Source organism: Cricetulus griseus, chromosome 5 (assembly GCF_003668045.3).
Source record: "Cricetulus griseus strain 17A/GY chromosome 5, alternate assembly CriGri-PICRH-1.0, whole genome shotgun sequence".
Classification (NCBI taxonomy): Eukaryota; Metazoa; Chordata; class Mammalia; order Rodentia; family Cricetidae; genus Cricetulus; species Cricetulus griseus.
Window position 1 is genome coordinate 56,728,318 of NC_048598.1, and position 25,292 is coordinate 56,753,609.

At 44.3% G+C, this 25,292-nt stretch overlaps 1 protein-coding gene across 3 annotated transcripts in view; it reads right to left on the minus strand.

Moving 5' to 3' along the window:
• Nucleotides 1-17,040, minus strand: part of Dstyk (dual serine/threonine and tyrosine protein kinase) — a 44,437-nt gene extending 27,397 nt beyond the window's left edge. Inside the window, exons 1-2 of one of the 3 annotated variants that reach the window (XM_035445591.1) lie at nt 16,603-17,040; nt 1,676-2,079 (exon numbers count right to left, since the gene is read on the minus strand). In XM_035445591.1, the coding sequence (XP_035301482.1) occupies nt 1,676-2,079; nt 16,603-16,867 (669 nt within the window). In that variant the 5' untranslated portion in view covers nt 16,868-17,040. The remainder of the gene's footprint in view (nt 1-1,675; nt 2,080-16,602) is intronic. The other 2 variants (XM_027417630.2, XM_027417631.2) reach the window with 2 other exon arrangements.
• Between the last annotated feature and the right edge of the window lie 8,252 nt (nt 17,041-25,292).

The following is a 25,292-nucleotide window of genomic DNA, read 5'->3' on the forward strand; positions in this document are numbered from 1 at the left end:
GATAGTTTGACAGCTCAAAGGAACATCCATTTCCCCTAATTCAATTTTTGTTTCCTTTAGCTAAATGTTTCCTTTATTTACCACCCCCTCTCCAAATCAAATAGAAGCATGAACTCATTAATTCTAAATATAACTGGAGCTGAACAAAATATCTTTTTCACAGGCATGAGCATTCTCCAGGTAGCTGTGCCCTGCTCCCAGCAGTGAGCTCAGCATCCTTGATTACTCCACAGATGAAAGCATGTGGTGAGAGAGTGGCAGCCAAACCCACAGAGGCCACAAAGCCCCCAGCATGACAGGAAGCTAAGCTTAGAGTCCCTGGAGTCTGCTCCCAGCCCCACATCAGAGCACTGGAGAAGAAAGCAAATCTGGAGAAACTGCATAAAGGAAATCTCATCAGCCACAGGAAAGGGCAGGAGAAACTAGAGAATTTCTCAGGAAGAGTGAGAACCTTCATTTTAATTGTGCCAAGAAAAGGCTATTCTAGTATTGTAATCCCAGTACCCTCCTCAATTATAATCTTGGTGTGTGTGTGTGTGTGTGTGTGTGTGTGTGTGTGTGTGTGTAGCATGTTTGATGAGCACCACACACACACACACACACACACACACACACACAAATTAATAAATAAAAACAAATTAAACCCTAGAAATTTAAATCAAATAGGGCTTGTACATAGCTCAGTAGTAAAAGTGTCTGCGAACAGGAAGCCCACTACTAAATTGAGCTGAGAGAAAATGCAGATTATTACATATCCCACTCCAGCACATAAAGATAAAAGAAACATGTAGAAGGAAATGAGAAGATTGTCTCTGTGATAGGCCACAGTTACTGGCTGAGAGACCAAGTATCTTAGAAGAGAGGCAGATAGAGAGGTACTAACAAGGACAGAAGCACTCTCCCAAGTTGGCCAAACTGGCCCATCCTGTCTAGCACAGCCACACAAGGTGATGAACCCCAGATTTTGAACACTATTGTGCTCTTTTAATCCTACCTGACCTGACCCCAACCATCACATCCTTCACCAATGCCCATTTCTGTCTAGCCATGGCCTAGTCCTAACTATCTACTAAAGGCCAGAAAAAGAGAGGAGCCCTTCTTGTGTGGAGACAGGAATGATGGAGAGGCAACACAATAGCATAGTGTTGCCTATGCCACAGCACCTATGCTTTCTTTGAGAGTTTACATAAAAAAAGCCAAGGTATTCTCCAAATGATAGGAATGCTTTGCTCCCTTATATTGAATCAGACCTGGGTTCCTTATAAGGTTGGGGACAGGAACTGCCCCACTCAGTAAATTAACAGCTATGGCTGAGAAACAGCAATACAATTTTTCACATGGTCTTAGTTCTACCAAGAGTATTAATTATTCATCATATCACTGTCCCTTTAGAAAGAGATGGCTAAAACAGTACTAGAAACAAAAAGGCTTTCTAACTTTGATAACTACTCGGTAAGATCCTGTCAAGATGCAATAATCACATATCCCTACCTGTCTGACAGAGACAAACATTCTCCAGGACCTGCAGTATGATGAACAGAGGCAGGCATAAAACTGCTACCGCCTGCCCAGTCAGCCTCATGGACCACATTCCTCTTATTCTACTTTCCCTTTAGAATACATAGCACCAGACTTCTTTCCTAAAAAGTCAGAAAAGACTCTGGTGTGGACATACGTTTAAGGCTGGTACCTGTAGGAGGGCGTGATGCATTGTCACCTCCAGCTCAGCTAAAACATGAGCTGCATCCTCGCTGTCTTCTTGAACCTCCAAGTCCTCCTCAGGGATGGTCTCCCAGTTGTTCTGGTGTGCAGCCAGCGTGTGTACTAGTTCATACTGACCGGGGAGTGCCAGACTGACCCGAGTCTGAGTCCCGTAGGTGAAGCGGAGGCGCCGGAGCTTACAGCTCTCATCACTGTCCAGCTTGATGGTGGGAAGCACCTGCACCCCCAAAAGCAGGTTCAACAGCTGGCACTTGGCGTTACAGTCCTGGCCGAGGATCAATATACAGGGAAGGCAGTCCACAACCTGCTGGAGATACTTCTCTTCCTTAGGTGGGAAGGAAATGCAGCTCAGCTGGCCTGGTTGGGGAATGAGGAGAGTGGAGCAAAAAGAAGTAGGTAAGAGAGGGGAGTAGAGAGTGACTTCCAGAGACTCCACTAGAAAGGCACAGTCCTAGAGGGAAATTTCCAGGAAACTTCTGGTTAAAAGAGGTACCGGAAAATGCACAAGTCAGAAAATGTCCTTCCAATGTCAAATGTCCATCTGGCTAGCTAATCACAGAAACAGAAGGTGACAGTGAACTGACAGTCCCTCCTCCTTTGTACAGTGGAGGGACAGCTTACAAGGATTCCATCACAAACACAAGATCATTAGATGGCAATAACTATGGTCTGAGTCCAAGTAGAAACTATCTGTATCAAATTAAAACCTTCCTCTGCTGGAAGCCAGTCTGGTCTACAGAGAGAGTTCCAGAACAACCTGCAAAGCTACACAGAGTCCCCCAAAAAAAACTTCCTCTGGCAGAAAGTGAAATACTTGAATGCACAGCCCCTTTAAATTCCTACCCAATGCTGTTTTAGCTTATGCTCCTCATTTAAACTTATTTTATGCCTCAATGCTGATAGATACACACATGGTGGGAGGCAGTAAAAACCTCTGCAAGATGACATGAGCTCAAAAGCATTTTCCAGTTCATCACCCTGACAGCCAATGACAGCACCCAGCTGCCAAGTTTTCTTGAGATACGGGATGCTTAATCAAGATCTATATTCCCTAATCAACTCATAGTCTTTCTGTTAATGGCTGACAAGACCATGAGTAAGACAAAGGGACAACACTGCCCAGCAGGATAAAATCTAGGCAAATCTAAGAGATGTAATCTCAAAAATAATCTTCTTTGAGGATACCACCATTAACCTAAAGAGCTCACTTCCTCAAACAGATTTCAGAAGAGTTGTCCAGACCCAAAGGCTTTTAAGCCTGTTTGGAAAAGAGTATGGAACTGGTTTCTGGAAATGCTCAAGGAAGAATTCTCTGGCTCTCAAACTGCTTCAGCAGTGGGGTCTGCCACCATCTAAAATTTGGGAAAGCCAATCTTTGAGCCAAACACACACGTCATAATTGAAGCTTAAAGTGATAATACTGAGATACTCTTTGACTTAGTCACCTAACAATATATTATATCAAACCACTTGTGGTATTGTTTTGTTCATGAGGCAAGAGGCCTGACTCACTGAAAAGGTAGTTTTTCAGAATGTACCTGCCTTATGCTCCCTTACCCTCCACAAGTAGCATCACAAGAAAGGTTCAAGAGTCCCTCTGTATTTATTATGCTCCTCTGTTTCATGTCCAGCTATGAGTGCAGCATCCTGGCCTCAGCACATATATTAGCACACTAGAAACGGGAAACCTACTTTCCTGGGGAAGAGACAGTTCCTCTGAAAGCCTAGAGAACATCTCCTGAGTACCTGTTTCTGTGCCAGCTGTCTAAGAAGCACAGGAGTGGACAACACCAGGCTGCTCACTGGTCTAACCTTGGCCTACACTCTAAACCAGGAAGGAACAAACAATGGTCTGTGTGACTACTTAGCAAAGAGCAATGGGCAAGTCCTGAGTCCTGTGTCCCTTTGTTCACTATATACTATATAGACCATACAAAGTGGAAGTTCTCCTATTAATAACTGCTTCTAAGAGTCAAAGCATGAAGAACCTTACTATTTTTCTGCATCCTCAGCACCCAACACAATGGCTGACAGCATTTGAAAATTATGTATTTGTTCTGTGTAAGAATTAATTGGATGTGAAGAGCTGTCTACAGAAGTGACTCTACTACGTCTTCAAAGCACAGTATTGTGATGAAGTTTCAAGGGAGCTATCATTCCTAAAATGCTCTATCGTTACACAGGGAGTAGCTGTGAAGAAAACAGAGTCACAGAATTTGAAAGGAAGATGTCGGCTAGCCTGCCTTCACTCTCCGACATGTCCCCATTTCCTCTTTTCCTAGCCCTTCCCAGTCTCTTACCTAAGCGACTGTTCGCACTGACAGCCTTGACTTTACTATCATAAAGGCAGTTTTATAAGTAAAACAAAGCAACAGCCCTAAGTTCTGCCACTGCTGCTCCCTCTAGCAGAGTGGGTAATAAAGAAAACCCACTGAGTCTCTTCAGGATACCACCCCTGACACAAAGTATCAGCAACAGGAAAGCCAATAAAGCATGCTGCATCAGCCAAAACCACAGACACACCCCATTATTCATCTGACCCAAATCATCACCTTCCCATGTTCCATCTCTCCTACAAAAATAGTCTGCAGAAACGAGCTGCTCCAGTCAAAGCAGCCAAAACTAGTGCAATGGCAAGGGGGCTGAGGTTGAGCCCAGTTCTGCTTCCTGTTTGCAGGCACTCTGCCAGGATTCCATGTGCAACCAACTGATCTAGGAAGGCCTTTATCACCAGCACTGCTCCCTTGTTTTTCAACAAATCACTATCCAGCCCTCTACTTCTCCCATGAGGCTTTAGCTTTTCCACTGATCTTCAACATGTCTGTAAGATTTGAATAAGTGCACAAGAGAAATGAAGCCAAAAGCAGACAGGATGATCCTTTTCTGGACACCTTCGTGACAAGGAGCGCAGCTGGCAATGGGAACAGCCCTGAGGTGATTTTCTGATCCTGGCAGTCTAATGGCCCTTTCTGACACTTACTCTGCTCATCCATGAACTGACATAGTTAGACCATCTTTAATACTGTTTTTGGCTCTAAATTCTCATTTTAAATCATCTGGTTGTTATTAATGCTATTCTGAGATAGGGTCTATATAGACCTAGTTAGCCTGGGTACTAAGTAGATAAGGCTGGCCTCAGAGATCCACCTGCCTGATTCCTAAAGGTGTGTGTGACCATGCCTGGCTGTTTTTATTTTTAGATTGTATATGAATTTACTTATGCTAGCTCCTCCTGAACTACTCACTATTAAGTACAGATCAAAGGTGACTAAACAAGCCATGGGCTCTTAGAACCTACAATGCAGTCTTAGAAAGCTCTGAAGAAGAGATTAAAAGCTGCATCTGACACTGGAGGGAGGAAGGAAGCCTGCTCCTGAGCTGCAGCAGCTGCCTCGAAGACAGCTAAAGGACTTTTAAGTTAATCCGGTTTTCTTTGGTAATTAATACAGCAGCATCTGCATATGGGCTGCCAGAAGGTAACAGTGGGGCTTCTCAGCTGGTGCACATTAACCCTGCCAACTCTGACTGCAGGGAAACTCAAATCAAACTGTCCTAAACGCAAACCAAGGCTCACTCTCTCTGTCTTTCCTCATGGTGGTTGTTCTTAAATACAGTTATCTTGACTGAACTTCCTTCTAACAAAGGTTTCAGGTTCGGAGGAGGAAGCACAAACAAAAGAGAAAGCCATTGTATTTACTTGTCCTAGACAGTATGTTTGGTTCCCTTTCTATACACTGGTCTCTATTTGCCTCATCTCAGTGTACCTGATTCTATCAGATAACATCTGTCCTCCTTTATAAATTAGGAAGTAGCCTCAAAACAAAAATCCAGAGCAGCCCAGGTTTCTCCACTTACCTTTACCTAAGGACCTAAAACAGCTGTGCAGAGCTGTGCCTTGGTCTCAGCAGTGATACGAGGCAATGCCCCCACCACACCATTTCCCAGCTGGTGTCATTCTCCACAGCGGTCTCTTCTTCACCAAACCTAAGCCTGCAATCACCTTCCCTGGATTTGGGGGGGGGGGTCATCGTTTATGTGGCTCCAAGCTCATAAAACTTTACTCCATCACTGTGCTTTGCCTGTTAACCTGGTTTTGCTACAGGAGATTGGGTTTTGACCTTGAGATGGAAAAGGAAAGGCACCACACCTCAAGAGTGACTGACAAGGACTTCAGAGTTCATTCAGGTCTTAATCCAGCTGGTACCCAAGCACATTTCCTTCCCTGGGCTTTTTGTTGGCTTTGTTTGTTTGTTTGTTTGTTTGTTTGTTTGTTTGTTTGAGGCAGGGTCTCATTCTGTGGCTTGGGCTGGCCCCCTGCCTCTACCTTCCTACTGTTGGGATTGCAAGTGTATGTTACCACAACCATCCTTCAGGGTTTTTTGTTTGTTTGTTTGTCTGTTTCTCATTTTTAAATTAACTTCTCTACATACTAAGTGATTTTGTGGCAAGCTACCATAAGTCCTGTCTAAAAGCAAATAAAACAGATTCTATAGTTAACCGAAAGGAACTGTGACACAAACATACATTTCCAAAAAAGTAGTGAAATTTTACTTTCCATTAGCTACATGTGCCAAGAGTAGAGAGGTAAGGATCAATCTGAAGTTGAAAAAGAAATGCTACACAGTCTTTCTACTACAATCAATTCCACTACAAATTTTGAAGTATTGAACTTGGAACAAAATTCCCAGGAGCCGAGAGAAAAATGTCTAGATAAGAAACATATTTATCATTTCCAAAGGACTCTCTGAGCATCCCCAAAACATAAACAATTCTGAATGATACAGGAGACATATGTCCAAACATCATCCCTTCCACCAGAGTTCCTTGTCCTACTTGGTCCCAAAGATTCTAAAACTCAAGACAAGGAACTGTAATGGAAGAGATGGTGTTTGGAAATGAAAACCTGAAATGTATTCAGGTAACCGATATTGGTGGGGTTTTTTTGGTTTGGGGTTTTTTTGTTTGTTTGTTTTGTGTTTTAGTTTGGTTTGGTTTGGTTTGGTTTTTTTGAGACAGGGTTTCCCTGTGTAGCTTTGGATTCTGTCCTGGAACTAGAACTAGGTCTTGTAGACCAGGCTGGTCTCAAACTCACAGAGATGCACCTGCCTCTGTCTCCCAAGTGCTGGGATTAAAGGCGTGAGCCACAGCAGCAACCAATGTTCTTATTGCAAGCTCAAGTCCAGCTGCTGGAGTATGGCTAAAGTTACTTTGTGTGGTAGCCCTGGGAACATCTCCATATTTTAAAAAATCATAAGAGGTTGTTCTGGACTGGAAAAAGAGGGAGACCTCCATAGTAGCTGGTACCCCAGAGCCTGTGAAAAGATGAAGACACTCAGCAGCCTGCCAACAAGTTCCTTCCTGAGTGAAAGTGCTTCTGACACCATCAGGGTGCACAGGGAACAGAAACACAACAGGCAGCTGAGGCTGTCATTATGGGATGCAGAAACAGAAGCAATTCCTCGAAGGAAGTGAGGCCTATGCATCACAAAGGCCTTAAGTTCTACCATTTGTAAGAAAGCATATTAACCATTAGGAATGATTCAGAGGTGAAGACATACCAAAAGGACACTGGAACCACCCTGAAAGGTGTCTACTAACCAAATAAGATAATTTAATCATAAAATAAAAAATACTAAAAGTTATGACCCACTCAAAAAACAAATGCCCAAATGCAAGTCCACAGTGATAAAAAATAAAGCAAACTGTCTTTAGAATAGCAACAAGACAGAAAGAATGACAGATATGAAAACTATCACTGAGCAGTGAAGACTGTCAGTGGATGTTATGCTAGAGCAGTGGTTCTCAGTCTTCCTAATGCTGAGACCCTTTAATACAGTTCCTCATGTTGTGGTGACCCCCAACCATAAAACTATTTCATTGCTACTTCATAACTGTAATTTTGCTACTGTTATGAATCATAATGTAAATATTTGTGTTTTCCAATAGTCTTTTTTTAAAGATTTTATTTATTTAAAAGATTATTATTTATTTATGCATACAATATTCTGCTTCCATGTATATCTGCACACCAGAAGAGGGCACCAGATCTCATAACGGATGGTTGTGAGCCACCATGTGGTTGCTGGGAATTGAACTCAGGACCTCTGGAAGAGCAGGCAGTGCTCTTAACCTCTGAGCCATCTCACCAGCTCCTCCAATGGTCTTCAGAGACCCCAATGAAAGGGTTATTCAACCCCCTACAGGTTGAAAAACACTGGTCTACAGAAAGAACGGGTTTTGAGGAACAAGCTAGCAGTAAAGTCTGAGAGCCTATTTGCGGTGATATCTTTCTTGCTTTTACACATATTCCCACAAAAGATTAAGCCAAGGGAGAAATGAAGTTAAAGTGGAGATATTGAGAGGATACCCACCTAATTAGTGATGTAGCTTAACATCTCCAGAGCCTGTGCTCTGTGAGGTGATAGTGTCATGTCAGTTCTCTGAAATTCTTGAGGGCTCATGACTGAGTCTAGTCATTCTACAATAGGTAAGGCCTGTTCTTTTAACTGGTCACAGACACAGATGTCAGGGAAAGGTAAGGAGACTGCTCCTAAGGGAGTCTGGAGAGGGGCGATAACTAAATGCACCACATGTTCAAGGGAAATGCCAGGGACATGTGTTGGGACAGTCAGCAAGCTCGAAGTGGCCAAAGACTGGATGGCAGTGAACCCATACTGACTTCCTGATCTGGAGAGCAGCAGAGTATGTGGAATTGTGTCCTTGTCTGCGAACTGCACGCTGGAGTCTTCAGAGATGAGACAACCTGTCTGCAAAGGCTCTGAACAGATGAGACATAACATAGAGGACATAGGTCAACTAGGAAACACCAACGACTGGTAAACTCTAATCAACAAATGAGCTCTTTGCATGCTTTTGAAACTGTTCATGTGTCTTTGAAATTATTTCAAAATAATTTGTTTTTGTTGGTGTTGTTTGTTTGTTTGGGTTTTTTTGTTTTTTTGGGTTTTTTTTTTGTTTTTTGTTTTTTGTTTTTGTATAGCTCTGGCTGTAATGGAACTCACTCAGTAGACCAGGCTGGCCTTGAACTCACAGAGATCCACCTGCCTCTGCCTCTGCCTCCGGAGTGTTGGGATTAAAGGTATGCACCATCACCACTAGGCTTCAAAATACTTTTTTTTTTTTAATGACCCAAAACTCAGATCTAGATCTCAGGAAATAAAGAGACCAAGAGACAAACTCTGACCCTACAAGGAAAGAAAATGTCAGATACAGAAACAACAGGACTTGGTATATTTTTTAAACAACTTAATAGGAGTTCCTTCCTTGTCCTCACTGATGTCCTGCACAAATCTTTCCATCTCTTGGATCTTCCTCTTGGAGGAAGAGGGTGCTTTCAGGGCACTAAGTACTTCAGAATGAAATTTAGAATTTAGATCCACAAGCTGAGGCAGTGGTACTCCAACAGACCTGCTTACAAGTCCATTAATGAAGAAGCCCGAAGAGAAGTTGGACCCTACAGTGCCCGCAAGGGGCCCTCCTGTTCACTGGGAAGTAGAGGAGACATCGTCATGTTTGAGGAGTGCAGGCATCCTCCTTCCTGCCCAAATTAGCTTTAGTCTATACTGATAAGACCACTTTTCCAAGGTAGGTTGGTAGGAATTCTCTGTCTCTCCATGGAATATGCATGAAAGAACATGTCAGTTGTTCTTCGAAGACAGTGAACTCAACCTTCTCTAGAGGGTCCTTGTATGCCAGACCCAAGAACGACTTTGCTTCCACTGGCTGTTCTTCTCCACATCCTTCCTGTACTCACCTGTCTTCACAACTTCAAAGCTAAAGTCTCTTCTACAGAATAGTACTAAAAAGTAAACCCGGGAACAGCTCAGCTATGGTCTCTCTAATCTGAATAGAAGGAGTTTTCTTAGAAACTAGTCTTGTAACCCAGTTCCTTCTGGGCTCTGCAAAGTCTAGTGGGAAGTGTGGAGAGCAAGACAGGGGACAGGAGGAAAGAGACAAAAGAGAGAAGAGAGAGATGGAGGGAATCTTGTGAAATTCTCTCCCCACTATCCGGAGTAGAAAGGGTAAAAACCACCAAAGAGAAGCCAATCTGACATAAATAATGCATTAAAGTTCTTAATCTGATTAATCTAAATTTAGATACTTTACATCCATCCAAGTAAAGAGATAAAAGTCACTTTTAAAAAGGGGAATGTATTTTAAAACTCAAAGGCTTTTATGAATACATAACCAAGACATTATTCTTCAGAACAATTCTGACACATCAATTAGCTAGACATGTGAAAGGCAAAACAGTTCTGAAATCCTACTTTCAGCTTCCTGGCCAGAGAACAGTGCCCCAGGGAACAGAAGTGCAATTCCAAAGTGAGCCTGGTCCAAAGATTCCCAAAGCCACAGAGCAAAGAGCTGGAGAATACATTCAAACCATTCACATTACCCAGGAGAGAGCAAAAAGCACACTGTGTATGACTGGCACTTCAAATGGGGAGAAGAGGTTGTCAATCAGTCCCCATGCTGGGGATGGCTTTCCTTCAGGGTTTTGGTCTGGACTTGAGAGAATATTATACATAAGGGGACTTTCACAGAAACCCTGATTTATACAGCTCAAAGTAAGAGTACACATATCTCAACCACCACTACACATGTTCTCTGTCAGGTCTCAAGTTCCAAGATCCCCAAACCACCAAAGAACAGAATCCTCAAGCCCAGGAAGGGGACTGAAGTGAGACTGGGCATCCCCACAAGGGACGCCAGCCAGAGTTCTGGGAGGTAAGAAAGAAAAGTGCACCTTCCACACATCCATTCTATTACTGATTCTCTGTAACATGTAATAATAATAATAATAATAATAATAATAACCCACTGTCCTAGAGACTATTTTCTTACATGCAGGGCAAATCCACCTTGGATCTTGAAACTCTTGAGTGTGTGGTAGTGGTGAGGGGCAACCCACTGTTCCATGGGAGCATCACACTCTTCCTCTAAGAAAGGCAGAGATGGGAGGATCACTAATGGTAGTGGGACCGCATGCATTTTGCATTCAACCACACAAATATGACAATCATCATGACTCACAAAGGTTACAGAGTACCTCAACTCCTTTTTAAAGCTTGTTGTTTCTTTTAGCAGTATGGAGATAGAATCCTGGGCCTTGCAGTTAGGTAAGCTCTCTCTACCACTGAACCAACTCCCATCTCTCAACTCTTTATCAATACAGTATGGTGTGTGTGTGTGTGTGTGTGTGTGTGTGTGTGTGTGTGTGTGTGTGTAAGAACATATCTACATATATGTAGACAACTTACAGGAAGAATTGGTTCTCTCCTTCTACCTTATGGATTTTGAGGCTTGAATTCAGGTCTTCAGTCTTTTATTTGTTTTGTTTTGTTTTTGAGACAGGGTCTCTCTGCATAGTCATGGCTGTTCGGAAGCATCCTATAGAGACTAGCCAGCCTTGAACATACAGAGATCCCTGCTTAGGTCTTCAGTCTTATATGTCCTTCATCCCATCATACTTCATCATTTCAAAGTCAGGTGATGGTTAAGTAGGCAACCAATCTGTAGAGGATCCTTTAGAGAGGCCTGATGAAATGCTAAACTTCCTCTCCTAACTGCAACCTGGAATGGCTCATCTCAGGTCCCCAGGTAGAATAGTTTACATAAAAGAGCTGCTGCTGAGTTCATGAACATTAAGAACTTACTTCTCATTCCTCGATGGCACTCTGGTCTAGTTAATATTGCACGAAAATCATTCTTTGGGACATGAAAATAATTATTTTGGGTAGGGCATGGACTCTAACTTCAGCTCAACTAGGCACAGTGGCACATGTCTATAGTCCCAGCTACTGGGGAGCCTAATAGTTTGAGAGGTGGAAAACAGGCTGAAGAGGAAAGGATACAAAAGCTATTATGCTCAGGGAGGGCATTTCCTAGCAAGTTTCTGATCAGCAAAGGTGGTCAGAACCCTGAGCTTCAGGGAGTAGAAACTAGGGAAGGGGTCTGAAAGGTATCACATTTTCTTCACTGAATGGGATAAGGTCTCCTACTATAGTAAATCATGTTTCTAACTTAGGGCGCATTTGTAACAGTCTCTGTGAAGAGTGCATTTTTATTCCCAAGCCAAGTCACGGAAGCACAAGGAGCCACAGAAGCAGAACTGGACCCGAAGCCTGGAGACCCGGGTTGAGATCTGGCTCCGGTACAGCACTGTTTTGTCCCGAGTTACATCTTTCTTACCCTCTCCTCCCTTCCAAGCCCATGCTCCCACTTGCTAATTCAATGTTCACACCCTACCACAGGCAAGAGCCACATCTATTAATACCTACACCTGAGCTGTAGTGTCCAATGTCTCTAAGTGTCACAATTTTGTAAAGTGGGCATTATCACTCCCACATCATACAGTGAGATAGAAATGATCATATTTTTTTTTTTCTGTTTTGACTTTTGAGACAGGGTCTCACTATGAAGCCCAGTAGCTCAGACTGATTGAACCCCAGATCCTCCTGCCTCAGCCTTCCAAGTGCTGGGCTCACAACCACAGCACTGCTGACTACACTGTGATACAGATTTCTAGGACAAAATCTGTTTTCAGTAAGTGTTAGTGCCTTGCTTCTAAAATTCTAGCAACACACCTCTACTAAAAGTGACAAAGAGACCAAAGAATGCTGAGAAACATCTATTAAATGACAAAAAGCAAACGTCTATAAAAACCTAAGAATTAAAATTCATTTAAAAGGCCTCTAATCTAGCCACTCTAACTTCCTGTTTCCCCCCCAGCTTTATGTGTTCCATGTATATAAATTCTCGGTGAGATTATACTCTGCAGAGGACCAGGTTCAGGCCTCCAACTTCTTTTTTTCCCACCACCCAACAGACCCAAATATCATTAGTTTTTCTTAAGAGAAAAGTGTAAGCCAAAGTAGTGCTGCACACTTATAGTCTCCTCACTCTGGGAGGTGAGGCAGAGTTACAGGTTTGAGGCCAGCCTGAACTACATCTTGAGACTCTGTTGAAAGGAGAAAAAGAGGGAGGGAGAGAGGGGACTGGTATCTGCTCACCTAAGGCAAGGCAAATTTCTTTACTTGCCCCTTTAACCCCCATATGTAGTACACTGACCAGCACATCCCAGACACTCAGCTGTCTATCTAATAATGGCTACCATGGGGCTGGGTGTGTACCTGTAATCCTAGCACTTGAGATGCAGAGGGATCATTTGAACAGAGCCGCTTAAGACCAGCCCAAACAAACTGTGAGATTGCATCAAAAACAATCGGCAGCTGCTACTTACTAGCCCCTTAGCAGGCTGGTCTAAACGTGCAATTGTTAACTCCCAACAATCCTAGAGGTAAGGACAATTACAACCCCCATCTCCACATGAGGAAGCTGTGACACAACATAGTTATGATCAGTTAAGACCTGAGGGAGGCAGCACAAGTGACAGAGTTCCAACCAGACATATATGAGTCATTCCAACGTCTTAAAATGGAGAGCTTTAAGAAAACTGCAATAGCTAGGACCTCTACTGGATCATAAAATAAGACAAATATTTTTCCTTCTATTTTGTAATATTCTACCCTGCTTTGCCTTAGAACAGTTCAAAGCCTTTATCTCATTGCTTCTGAATGCTCTAGCAGAGGAGAAGAAAAAACAACAAAAAACTCAACAGATCAAGGGTCTCTCCCCCACAGCTACATGAGATGACTTGAACAACAAAGTACAGTTTTCTTTGTACAAGGAAAGCTACCTCAAAACCACAACATTTTAAGAGTTCTACTTAACCTATACCACTAGCATTACCACCACTGCACAGCCCAGGCTGACCCGGAACCTACAATCCTCCCATCTCAGCCTCCCGAGCACTGGAGTTGCTGGCATGTGCTGCCATGTCTAATTCCATTTATTTTTTTTTTGAGGTGGGAGGAGCCGTGTGAGACAGGGTTTGCTAAGTAAACCTGGCTAGTCTGCAACTCCCTATGAAGCCCAGGCTGGCCCTGAATTTAACAGAGACCCTCCTGACCATGATTCTTCTAATTGCCTCCAGGGCTGGGATTACAGGCACACACACCCCTAGCCTGGCCTTCCATCCACATTTAACTTGTAAAATACTGGAGCTATTTTATGTTCTATATATAGACTTGAGTGAATATATACCTATCAAAACTAAGAGAAAAGCATTATTTTAGAGTTCTTCCCAGTTCTCTGTGGCTGGAAGTGAAATTTTTAAAAAATGGTATCATATTTTATGACAAATGTATGCAAAGAAATATTAAAAATTGCTTTATTATTGCTGCCATCTTTTTAGTCCAACAACTTCAAAGTATAGTTAGTCCCTCAAATACCACACTGCATTAAACTGAGAAGGGCTTGTTAGGTTAAGAATTGAGTGCCCTTTCCTCCATGTTCTGAGTCCCTATTAATCAGAAACCAACATTCACAAAAGAAAGTTGAGACAGCCTCCCCAGTGACTCTGACCTTACCAAAAAAGCTCCCAGCACAAGGAGCTAATTGTCCTTTATGGGGGTATTTCTACTTTCTAACACCTTTTCCAAAATAACAGGGATGACAGCATCCTTCAACTGGACACAGAAAGAGGTACTTAAAATTCTGATGCAGTCACACCCCTCAAAAACCTAAAACCCTCCTGATGACTGGGAAACATGGTATGGAACAAAATCAAATTGTTCCCCATCCTGTCAATTGTATCCTCCGAATTTTATTGAGATGAGCACATTCCAAAGGGTGAAAAAAAGTGTAAATATGCAAAACTTAGATCTTGATGCAGTCAACCAGAAAAGCCAATTAAGCAAAAATGCAAAGGTGTTTTTTGTGCATCTTGCATTTGCCTTTAAAGAAAACAAAAGCCCCAGGCCGGTGGTGGTGCACGCACTTGGAGAGGCAGAGGCAGGTGGATCTCTGTGAGTTCCAGGCCAGCCTGGCCTACAAAGGGAGTTACAGGACAGCCAGCACTATTACAAAGAGAAACCCTGTCTCCAGAAAGAGAGAGAGAGAGAGAGAGAGAGAGAGAGAGAGAGAGAGAGAGAGAGAACAAAAGCCAACCAAGATGCTTGAAAATTTGAAACTCTCCATCTAATTCTGATTTTTTTTAAAGAAGTAACTCTGAAATAGTCATTTTAACAAAGAGCAGCAACAGAGGCTTTTTAAAGTAAAACTGCAGGAGGGTCTTCTGATGGGGGAAGCTGCTTCAAAGCATTTCTAGACAGCAAGTCTCCGGGTGTGTCTAGCAAGTGTTCTTTATCTCCAGAGGTAAATAAGAACTTTTGCCTGGCAGTGGTGGCTCACACTTTTACTCCCAGCCCTCGGGAGGCAGAGGCAGGTGGATCTCTGAGAGTTCGAGGCCAGCCTGGTCTACAGAGCAAGTTCCAGGACAACCTCCAAAGCAATACAGGGAAACCCTGTCTTGAAAAACAAAAATAAATAAATAAATAATTAGCCAGGTGGTGGTGACACATGCCTTTGATTCCAGAACTTGGGAGGCAGAGGCACGCGGATCTCTGTGAGTTCAAGGCCAGCCTGGTCAACAGAGTGAGTTCCAGGACAGCCAGAGCTACCACAGGGAAACCCTGTTTGGAAAAATCAAAAATAAATAAATATATATCCATTGTATGTGCATGTGTGTGTGGTGTGGTGACCAAGGTCAGTTTCCAAGAAAATGTTCTTTTCTGATCAACTCAGGGCATCAGGCTTGGCAACAGGTACATTTACAGGCTGAGCCATCTGATTGGCCCAGAACAAGGGCTCTTTAAATTGCTATCCTGGACAATGGAACAGTATCATTGGAGGCCCTATCTGAACCTGCCAACCCATCTTCAAATCCCCCCATCTGAAGTCTCAGACAAATTTAAGATGCTAACCATGCACATAATATGAACGTAGGGTCCAAGTCACAAGTTCACCTTAAATCCAAATTTGTCAGCAGTATCTAAAATCTGTAAAAACAACCTGTATCAGATCCCAGCATCTCCAACTGCTAAATCAGACTCTAGGACCCACCTACCAGTTACACAACCAGAATCCGAGAAACGGAACATGGAACATGGCATTTTTTTAATACACGCCATGAGGTTATTTTAATCCATACTGCAGCTTGAGAATCACTAAATAAAAACTAAGGACATATCTGCTGTTATGTTGTCCCCAAACCCTCTATATGGAATGCCAATGCCTTCTCCCTTCCATCGACTTCCTAAAGAGACAGAGGTTTCCCTCCAGTTCCCCTTCAATTGCAGTTTAAAAGTAATCAAGGAAGAGCAAAGATCTTGGAGTATTTAAAGTGATTTGGGACCTCTGACACGTCCCAGAAAAAAAAAAAAAAATCAACTCAAGAAGGGCAAGTTCTTCAAGGGCTCAGGACCGCCCCAATCCACCCCCAACAAGAAGTCTTCCTTAACTCTTTCACCTTAAACGCAAGTAACATCTCTGGCTAATTAATTGCTGGCACCCATTAGGTATCTTTTTCTTTGGCGACTCCAAATCCTATTTAGAGAGCATCTTCACAGGGCTGTCTCTCTTGATTGGATTACCAGCATTTTACACACCCAAACCCCGCGCGCGCACACACATCCCAGTGCAGTTCCAAGGCGACCGGGGACTCCAGGAACACCCAGCCTAAAGTCTAACCAGAAGGACACGGCCCCCAAACTGCGCACCTCAAACTCAAAGCAACTTTCCCACTCTCCGCTTAGCCTTCTCGGGCTCTGCTTCCCGGTCCCGAGCCCTCGCCACCTCCCTCCAGGGATGTCGTCCCACCTCATCTCAGATCCCCGCGGCCCAGGCCCCGCGCCGCCCCGCGGCCCACTCCCACCGGCCGCCTCCTCCTGGGCTTGTTTTGCTGACAGAGGTGCCACCCTCCAATTTTCCTGTCTCCTTCGGGCCTGTTCTCCTTACCCGCTGGCAGCAGGGCTTCGGCGACGTCGCCGGCAGGGCCAAGCTCGGCCGCGCCGCCGCCCGCGGGGGAGGAGGGACAACTGTGGCTGTGGGAGCATTTGATGTCGCGGAAGAACTTCTGGGTCTCTCGCAGGTTCTGTCGCAGCCGTCCCAGGTATCGGCGATAGCGGCCGAAGCCCCGGCACAGCTCGCGGATCATTCCGCCGCCTCCGGGGCCGGGGCCCGACACGGACTCGCCGGCCCACGGCAGCCCGTCGGCCTCCATCGCGCAGCCCGCTGTCTCCGCGGCTAACTGCGCCGCTGGCCCGGCCCCCTCCTCCCGCCCCCTAGCGCTCAGGGAAGGCGGAATCCGCCTCCCGACGCCCCTGCAGGCACTCCGCCGGGCCTCCAGCCTCCGTCACTGCCGCCGCAGAGCAGTCAGGGCACCCGGCGCCAGCCAGAACCTTTCTCCGCTCCCCCGCGGAGTGAGGGAAGCGCTCACCGAGACACCGTCGTTGCGCGGGCTCCTGGGATTTGTAGTCTGGACAGGGTGGAATGCCACAACGCCCACGGATCAGCGCGAGAGCGGGTGGACCTGACTGATCCTCCTGCTTACGCTCGTTTCGTTTAAAATGTGTTCATGCTCTGTACACAAGTCCCTAAGGAAAAGCAAAACTAGCGGAATCCAAACGCCGGTAGAAAAGGGGTACCTCAAACCAAGACGAAAGATTTTAATAGTCGAAAGAGGAAATAAGACCGAGGCCAGAATATCTCTATGGTTACCCCAAATGGACACAACAGATACTAGAGAACTGACTGAAAATACCCTGGGAAAAGTGAAAACTCTCCTGTTTGTATTGCAGTCTACATTTTCCCTTTTTTCTTGCTCTAGATGTGAAAGGGGGGTTGTGAAAGGGTGGGTGAGTTATAAAAAAAGACAGTTGGTTTCTTGTAGAGCCGGCTGGGTAAGGGGAAGTTGAGGTTTGTAGCCATCTAAAGCTTTCTGATTATCTTACTAGACTTCTGCCAGTGTGGCAAACTTCCATCACTCAGACTGTCACGGGCCCGTAACACACTCACAAAAGGGACAGAACTTGACATCAGTCACCTCTTCACCTTTTTCCTGTTACATACCCGCGCGCGCGCGCGCGCGCGCGCGCGTACACACACACACACACACACACACACACACACACACACACACACACACACACACACACACACACACACACACACACACACACAGCAAGACCCTGTTTTATCAACCATGATGTCTCCACAAGTTGATTTCTAAGGCTTTTCAGGTCTACAAGTCTAGCTTTAAAGTTTTACACACACACCCAACTTATTGTGCCTTGAGTAACCTGGGCTCTTAACTAAATGATGTGACTATATTAGATTAATTTGATGTGAAATGTGGAGGCCTTAACAGGAACTTGTGGCACTTTCTAGAAGTTCGCCAGTTAAAGGAATCTGCACTTCGATGTAAGCTAGCTGTAAAGAGGGAGGGAGCCTCGTGCTCCTTCCCATTTACTCCTTCCTTGGTTGGTGCATTCCCCACTGCCCAGTCCTCTCCTTTACAAGAGTGTATACCCCATGCTTTCCAAAGGGCTCGGTAAAAACAGAAGTGAAAACACAAAATGGTAATTCCAAGAAAAGAAGGTTGATAATGTTCTTTAAAAATTGAACACGGAGCCGGGTGGTGGTGGCGCAGGCCTTTAATCCCAGCACTCGGGAGGCAGAGGCAGGAGCATCTCTGTGAGTTCGAGACCAGCCTGGTCTACAAGAGCTAGTTCCAGGACAGAAAGGAAGAAGGAGGAGAAGGAGAAGGGGGAGAAGGAGGAGGAGGAGGAGCCGGAGCCGATGGTGGTGGTGGTGGTGGTGGTGGTGGCAAATTGCTTTAAACCCCACACTTGGGAGGCAGAGGCATGTGGATCTCTGTGAGTTCAAAGCCAGCCTGATGGATACAGTGAGTTCCAGGCCAGCCAGGGATACATAGTGAGACCCTGTCTTTATTCTAACAAAGCAATGCATGATGATGAATCACACACAAGAATTTCCAGTTAGGGACATCAGTGGAGATAACACCCAGGCTGGGGGAGGGGTCTACCTAGATGAGATACACACAATGAGACATGCCTGTAATCCCAACACTCAGGAGGCTGAGGAAGGATGATTACAAGTTTATGGCCAGCCTGGACTACATAACTAGACCTCATCTCAACATGACAAAACTATTCATTAGTACTTAATATTTTAAAAATAAGTGGGAGGGGGCTGGAGAGATGGCTCAGTGGTTAAGAGCTCTGACTGTTTTTCCAGGTGTCCAGGGTTCAATTCCCAGCACTCACATGGTGGTTAACAACTGTAACTCTGGTTCCCTTGATGCACTATGGGCACTGCACACATGGTACACAGACATACAGGCAAAGCGGCTATACACTCAGAATAAAAATAAAATAAATCTCAAAAAAGAACTCGAGGCAGGATGATGGTGAGGTCTCACATCTGCCTGGGGTACACAAAAAATCCCCGGCCAGACTTAGGTAGTAAGTCTCCTAAAAGAAAAGTGATATAAGAATTCTGTACAATTTTCAGAAGATAAAAATGGTACATGAGGAAAACTAAGTCTCCCTTAGTTTTTCTATCCCTGTTTCCTAGTCACCTAGTTCCTTTCAGGTTACAGCCACCATTGTAAAAATTGCATATGTACTTTAAACATAAATGAACACCACACACATACTCTGTTACAGCCTTAAAGACTTTTATACCAGAACATAAAAATCTACTTCATTCTTTCTAGCTGTGTAGCATTTGCTGGCATGTTCTGTTGAGCTGATCCTTTACTGATGGAACTTTGAGGTTTTGCAGCAGGAACTAAAATCTATGCATCATTTGAAAATGTGAAAGCACATATCACCATTTTTGAGCTGCTGAGAAAAGTAGTGTTTGTTGTTACTTAAAATATTTAAGGTTAGGTTGGTATCACTCAGTTGGTATCGTGCTTACTAAGCATGCATGAAGCACTGGGCTCAATTCCCAGCACTGCATATACTGGGCATGCCAACATAAGCCTACAATCCCCGGCATATACTGAGCATGCTAGCACAAGCCTGCAACCCCCAGCATATACTGGGAATGCTGGCACAAGCCTGCAACCCCACCACTTAGGTGGTAGAGGGAAGAGAATCAGAAGTTTAAGCTCATCCTTAACCATAGTGAGTTAGTTTCAGGCCGTGTGTGTGTGTGTGTGTGTGTGTGTGTGTGTGTGTGTGTGTGTGTGTGTGTGTGTTGGGGCTGGAGAGATAGCTCAGTGATTAAGAGCACTGCCTGCTCAATCCCTAGCACCGAGCTGACCCCAAGTTCAGTTCCCAGCACCCAGAACCCACATGGTGGTTTACAACCATACATAATTCCAGTTCCTGGGATCCAAAACCCTTTTATGGCTTCATTGGGCATCAGGTACACACATGGCGCACAGATATACATGCAGGTAAACATTCATGATTTTAAAAAATTTAAGACAAAAAGGCTGCAACAGTCAACCGTTATAGAATATTAGTTAAAGATGTGTTACATTCATTTATGCTGTGGAACATTTGTTTAATGATGCAAAGATGTGTTGCATTCTTTTATGTCGCATTTGTTTAACTCTGTGAAGCTGTGTTACTTTGTCTGTCTAAAATACCTGGTTGGTCTAATAAAGAGCTGAACACCCAATAGCAAGGCAGGAGAAAGGATAGGCAGGGCTGGCAGGCAAAGAGAATAAATAGAAGGAGAAGAATGTGAGAGGGAGTGAAAGGAGGACAGGAGGACTCGAGAGGCTAGCCACCCAGCAACACAGCCAGCCAAAGTAAAAAGGAAAGAAAAGATATACAGAAATAGGGAAAGGTAAAAGCCTAGAGCAAAAGATATGAAATCATTTAAGTCAAGAAAGGCTCTCTACAAACAAGCCAAGCTAAGGTGGGGCATATGTAAGTAAGAATAAGTTTCTCATCAGTATTTATATGGGAGCTGGGTGACAGGCCCCCAAAAGATCAAAGAACAAAGAGTAAAAAACAAGTAAATAAAATAATAAAATAATCTATCAGCAGTGAAAAATGTGTATTTTATTCAAATACTTAGTTCAAAAGATAAATGAGGTTTTGAGTGGGAAGAGCAGAGAATTAAAGAACTAATGAGTTATATAATTTGTGAAGATAAACTCAGATCTACTTTTTATTTCATCCTAGGATGCCTTTAAAATGACAATGACTTTGTTTTGTTTTGTTTTGGTTTGGTTTTTGGTTTTCAAGACAGGGTTTCTCTGTATTGTTTTGACACCTGTCCTGGAACTTGTTCTGTAGACCAGGTTGGCCTCGAATTCACAGACATCTGCCTGCCTCTGCCTCCCAAGTGCTGGGATTATAGGCATGCGCCACCAACACCCGGCTTTTTTTTTTTTTTTAATTCTTGAAACATTATCTCACTATATTCCAAGCTGTCCTGAAATTCATTCTGTACTCCTCCCAAGTGTCAGAAATTGGTGGAGGTTGACACCTTCTTGTCAGTTCTGGAAGTATAGGCTGTACAGGGGCCATGAACAGAAATTAAACAAAGCTTTGTGAGCTGGAGAGATAGCCCAATGGTTAAGATCACTACCTGCTCTTCCAGAGGTCTCAGGTTCGATTCCCAGCATCTACATAGTGATTCACAACTGTCTATAACTCCAGTTTCAGGAGATCTGACACCCCCCTCCACTCAGTACACAAACAGGCAAACACCCACACATACAAAATAAACAATAGTTTTAAAGTTGAGAAAAAAATGAAAAGATTTTAAGGGACTAGTGAGATGGCTCTCTGAGTAAAGGCACCCGTCAGCAAGGCAGAAAACCTGAGTTCAGTTCCTGAAGCCCTCGTGACAGGAGAGGAGAGGAGAGACTCCCAATCCCAAATTGTCCTTACCGTGGCACTCACGTGAGCATACACAATACACTCACAGAGCCACAGATTAATAAATGTATCTTTTATTTAAAGGATTCGGAAAGTTATGTAAGACCCCTTAAAGCCTTGGATCTTCTTTAAGTTCCTAGCCCAAAGAAGACTGAAGGAGTTATTCCCTAGAGAGGCTCAAACAAGAGTTCGCCACCTCTGCAGGGAGTATAAGTGAATATTTGGGAGCTCAATGCCCTCACTCTCCATCCAGTAGCCAGGTCTTTGGCTCCCAGGTATTTATTTATTCACCAAATAGGAAACTAGAGGTATCATCTTTGAGGAATTTGACCAGCTCATGAGGAAAGATTCAAGGACACAGATAGCAGACAGTGAGGTGGGGAGGGTTGTTTGGTTTGTTCCTGCTATACCTGAAGCCTCTAGAACAGCACTCGCTGTCCTTAGGTGGTCACTCATTAACTATTTATTACAAGAAGGAGTGTTTGCTCTAGACATTTCTGAATATCCAGGAAACCAGGAAGAGGGGGAAAAAAACATTCACATTCTCTTAAAAAAAAAAATCTTATTTTACATACCAATCCCAGTTCCCTCTCCCTCCTGTCCTCCCCCTCCCCCGACAATCTCCCCATCCCAGCCCACGCCCCCATTCACTCCTCAGAGAGAGTGAGGCCTCCCATGGGGGAATCATCAAAGTCTGTCACATCATTTGGGGCAGGACCTAGGCCCTTCCCCCCATATCTAGGCCGAAAGAGCTTCCCTCCATATGGATTGGGCTCCAAAAACCCAGTCCATGCACTAGGGATAAACACTGGTTCCACCGCCAGCAGTCCCATAGACTGCCCAAGCCCCCCAACACTCACCCATGTTCAGGGGGCCTGGTTCAGTCTTATGCAGGTTCCCCAGCTGTCAGTCTAGAGTCAGTGAGCTTCCACTTGCTCAGACCAGCTGCTTCTGTGGATTTCCCCAACGTGGTCCTGACCCCTTTGCTCATATTATCACTCCTGCTTCTCTACAACTGGACTCCAGTTCAGCTCAGTGCTTACCTGTGGATCTCTGCTTTAGCTTCCACCAGTTGCTTCTTACAATCTAGAAAGAGCCCATGGGTTTGGGGTTTTGTTTGTTTGTGGTACTGGAATTTGAACCTAGTGCCCACATGTACAGTAGGCACTCTACCACTGAGCTATATTCCTAGTCCTCATTTTACTTTTTGTTTTGAACTTGCAGTCTTTCTGTATCAACATTCTGAGTAGCTGAAAGCATAGGCCTGTGCCACCCAGCCTGGCTGTTTGTTCTTCTGAGACAAGGTTCACTACATAGCCAAGATTAATCTTGAACTTGTAATCTACCTTTTTTTTTTCCTTTTCTTTTTTAAGATAGCAGCTCATGTAGCCCAGGCTGGCCTCAAACTAAACATGTGACTGAGAATGACACTGAACACCTGATCCTCTTGTCTCCACCTCCCAACTAAATTAGTGATGAATACCACCACACCTGGCTTTTTGTTGTTATGTGGCACAGTCTTACTTTTTATTTCATGCTGGCTTTGAACTCCTGGTTCTCCTGCCTCCACCTTCCAAATGTTTGGATTTTGAACATGTACTACCACACCTCACTTAGAAATAGGTCTTTCTAACTTTTCTAATACAACGTCTTGCTTAGATGATATTTTTTGATTAAAAATTATTTTACGTGTTTGGGTGTTCAGCCTGTGTGTTTGTCAGTGTCCCATATGCATGGGTAGAACTATGGAGATCAGGAGAAAACAGTAGATCCCCTGGAGCTGGAGTTATAGCTGGTTGTGTGTTGGAAGCCATGCAGCTTGGCATGAACCTTTAGGCCAAACTTGGCAGGCCACACGGTTATAGAACGGTCTTTGATTATAAATGGCTTCTAGAAGCATGAGCACCCAGAAGGAACAACATGACCCAGATGTCAATCCTTTGTTTCAACCATAGGCCCACTTACCTAGGTAACCCTCCCTCACCCCACCACCCATGAACTTTTTACCCTGCCAACATCCTCTTTCTATAGTTTTCTGGCATCCTGCTTAAACTAACACCTGGCTCTTGGCCTCTTCTCCCCCTCCCCTTTACCCCACTCTACTGACTATATAAGCTAGCCTGGGAAAAATAAAATTTGCCACTTGATCAGAATCCTGTCTTGTGGTCATTCTCTCCATGTCTCTTGTCCCCATTCCCCTCCCTGGACATCTTGCCCTAGGTTGCCATCTACAGTTGTAAACCACCATGTGGCTGCTGAGAATTGAACCCTGGTCCTCTGGAGGAGCAACCACTGCTCCTAACTGCTGAGCCATCTCTCCAGTTCCTGCTTAGTTGATTTTTGAAGACCTGATCCTCCTATTTGCAAAGGTAAAAACTGGATGGGTTTGTGTGGAACAAAAGTATTACTACTTAATTCTTCCATGTGAATTAAGAAAAGGTTTAGGGGCTGGAGAGTGGCTCAGAGGTTAAGAACACTGCCTGCTCTTCCAGAGGACCTGAGTTCAAGTCCCAGCAACCACATGGTGGCTCACAACCATCTATAATGACATTCTTCCGGCGTTCTACATACATGCAGACAGAGCACTATATACATAATAAATAAATCTTTAGGTCAGCTGTTTCTGTGTGTTTAACCAGCATGGTCTGGACCTCTGTGCTCTTCACTGGTCCTTCTCTGCATCTGGGTTCCAGTTCAGAGCGGTGATTAGTTATGGGTGTCTGCTTCTACTTCCACCAGCTGCTGGATGAAGGAATACCCAGCATGGGACTGATCCAGACCCAAGGAACATGGGTTTCTGTGAGGAAACCTCAGAAATCTATGGGACCTCCTGTAGAAGCCCAGTATTTATCCCTAGCATAGGTGTGGACTTTGGGAGTCCAGTCCATATAGAGGAATACTCCCTGAGCCAAGACACACGGGGGTGATCGTAGGCCCTATCCCAAAGGAAACGAAGGACTCTGATGACACCCTATGGAAGGCCTCACCATCCAGGGGGAGCAGAAAAGATATGTGACAGATAAGGTTTTAGTTGGGGGGGTGGGGTGGATAGGGGAGGATGGGTAGGAGAAGGGAACTGGGATTGTCATGTAAAACAATCCTGTTTCTAATTCAAATAAAAAAGTTGGAAAAAAGAAAAAAAAGACAAAATGCACTGAAAAAAAAATCTTTAAAAAATAGCTCAATTTATGGGCTGGAGAGATAGCTCAGAGGTTAAGAGCACTGCTTGCTCTAGCAGAGGTCCTGAATTCAATTCCCAGCACCCACATGGAGGCTTACAACCATCTATAATGAGACCTGTTGCCCTCTTCTGGCATGCAGGCAGAACACTGTATACATAATAAATAAAAACAAATCTTAAAAAAGAAAAAAGAAAAGAGGGCTGGAGAGATGGCTCAGAGGTTACGAGCACTGGCTGCTCTTCCAGAGGTCCTGAGTTCAATTCCCAGCACCCACATGACAGCTCATAACCATCTATAATGACATCTGGTGCCCTCTTCTGGCCTGCAGGCAAACATGGAGGCAGAATGTTGCATACACAATAATGAAAGAAAGAAAGAAAGAAAGAAAGAAAGAAAGAAAGAAAGAAAGAAAGAAAGAAAGAAAGAAAGGAAAAGAAAAAATTTATTGCCGAGCATGGTGGCACATGCCTTTAGTCCCATCACTGGGGGAGGCAGAGGCAGGTGGATCTCTGTGAGTTCAAGGCTATCCTGGTCTCCATAGTGAGTTCCAAGACAGAGCTATGTAGAGAGATTTTGTCTCAAAAGGAAAAAAAGA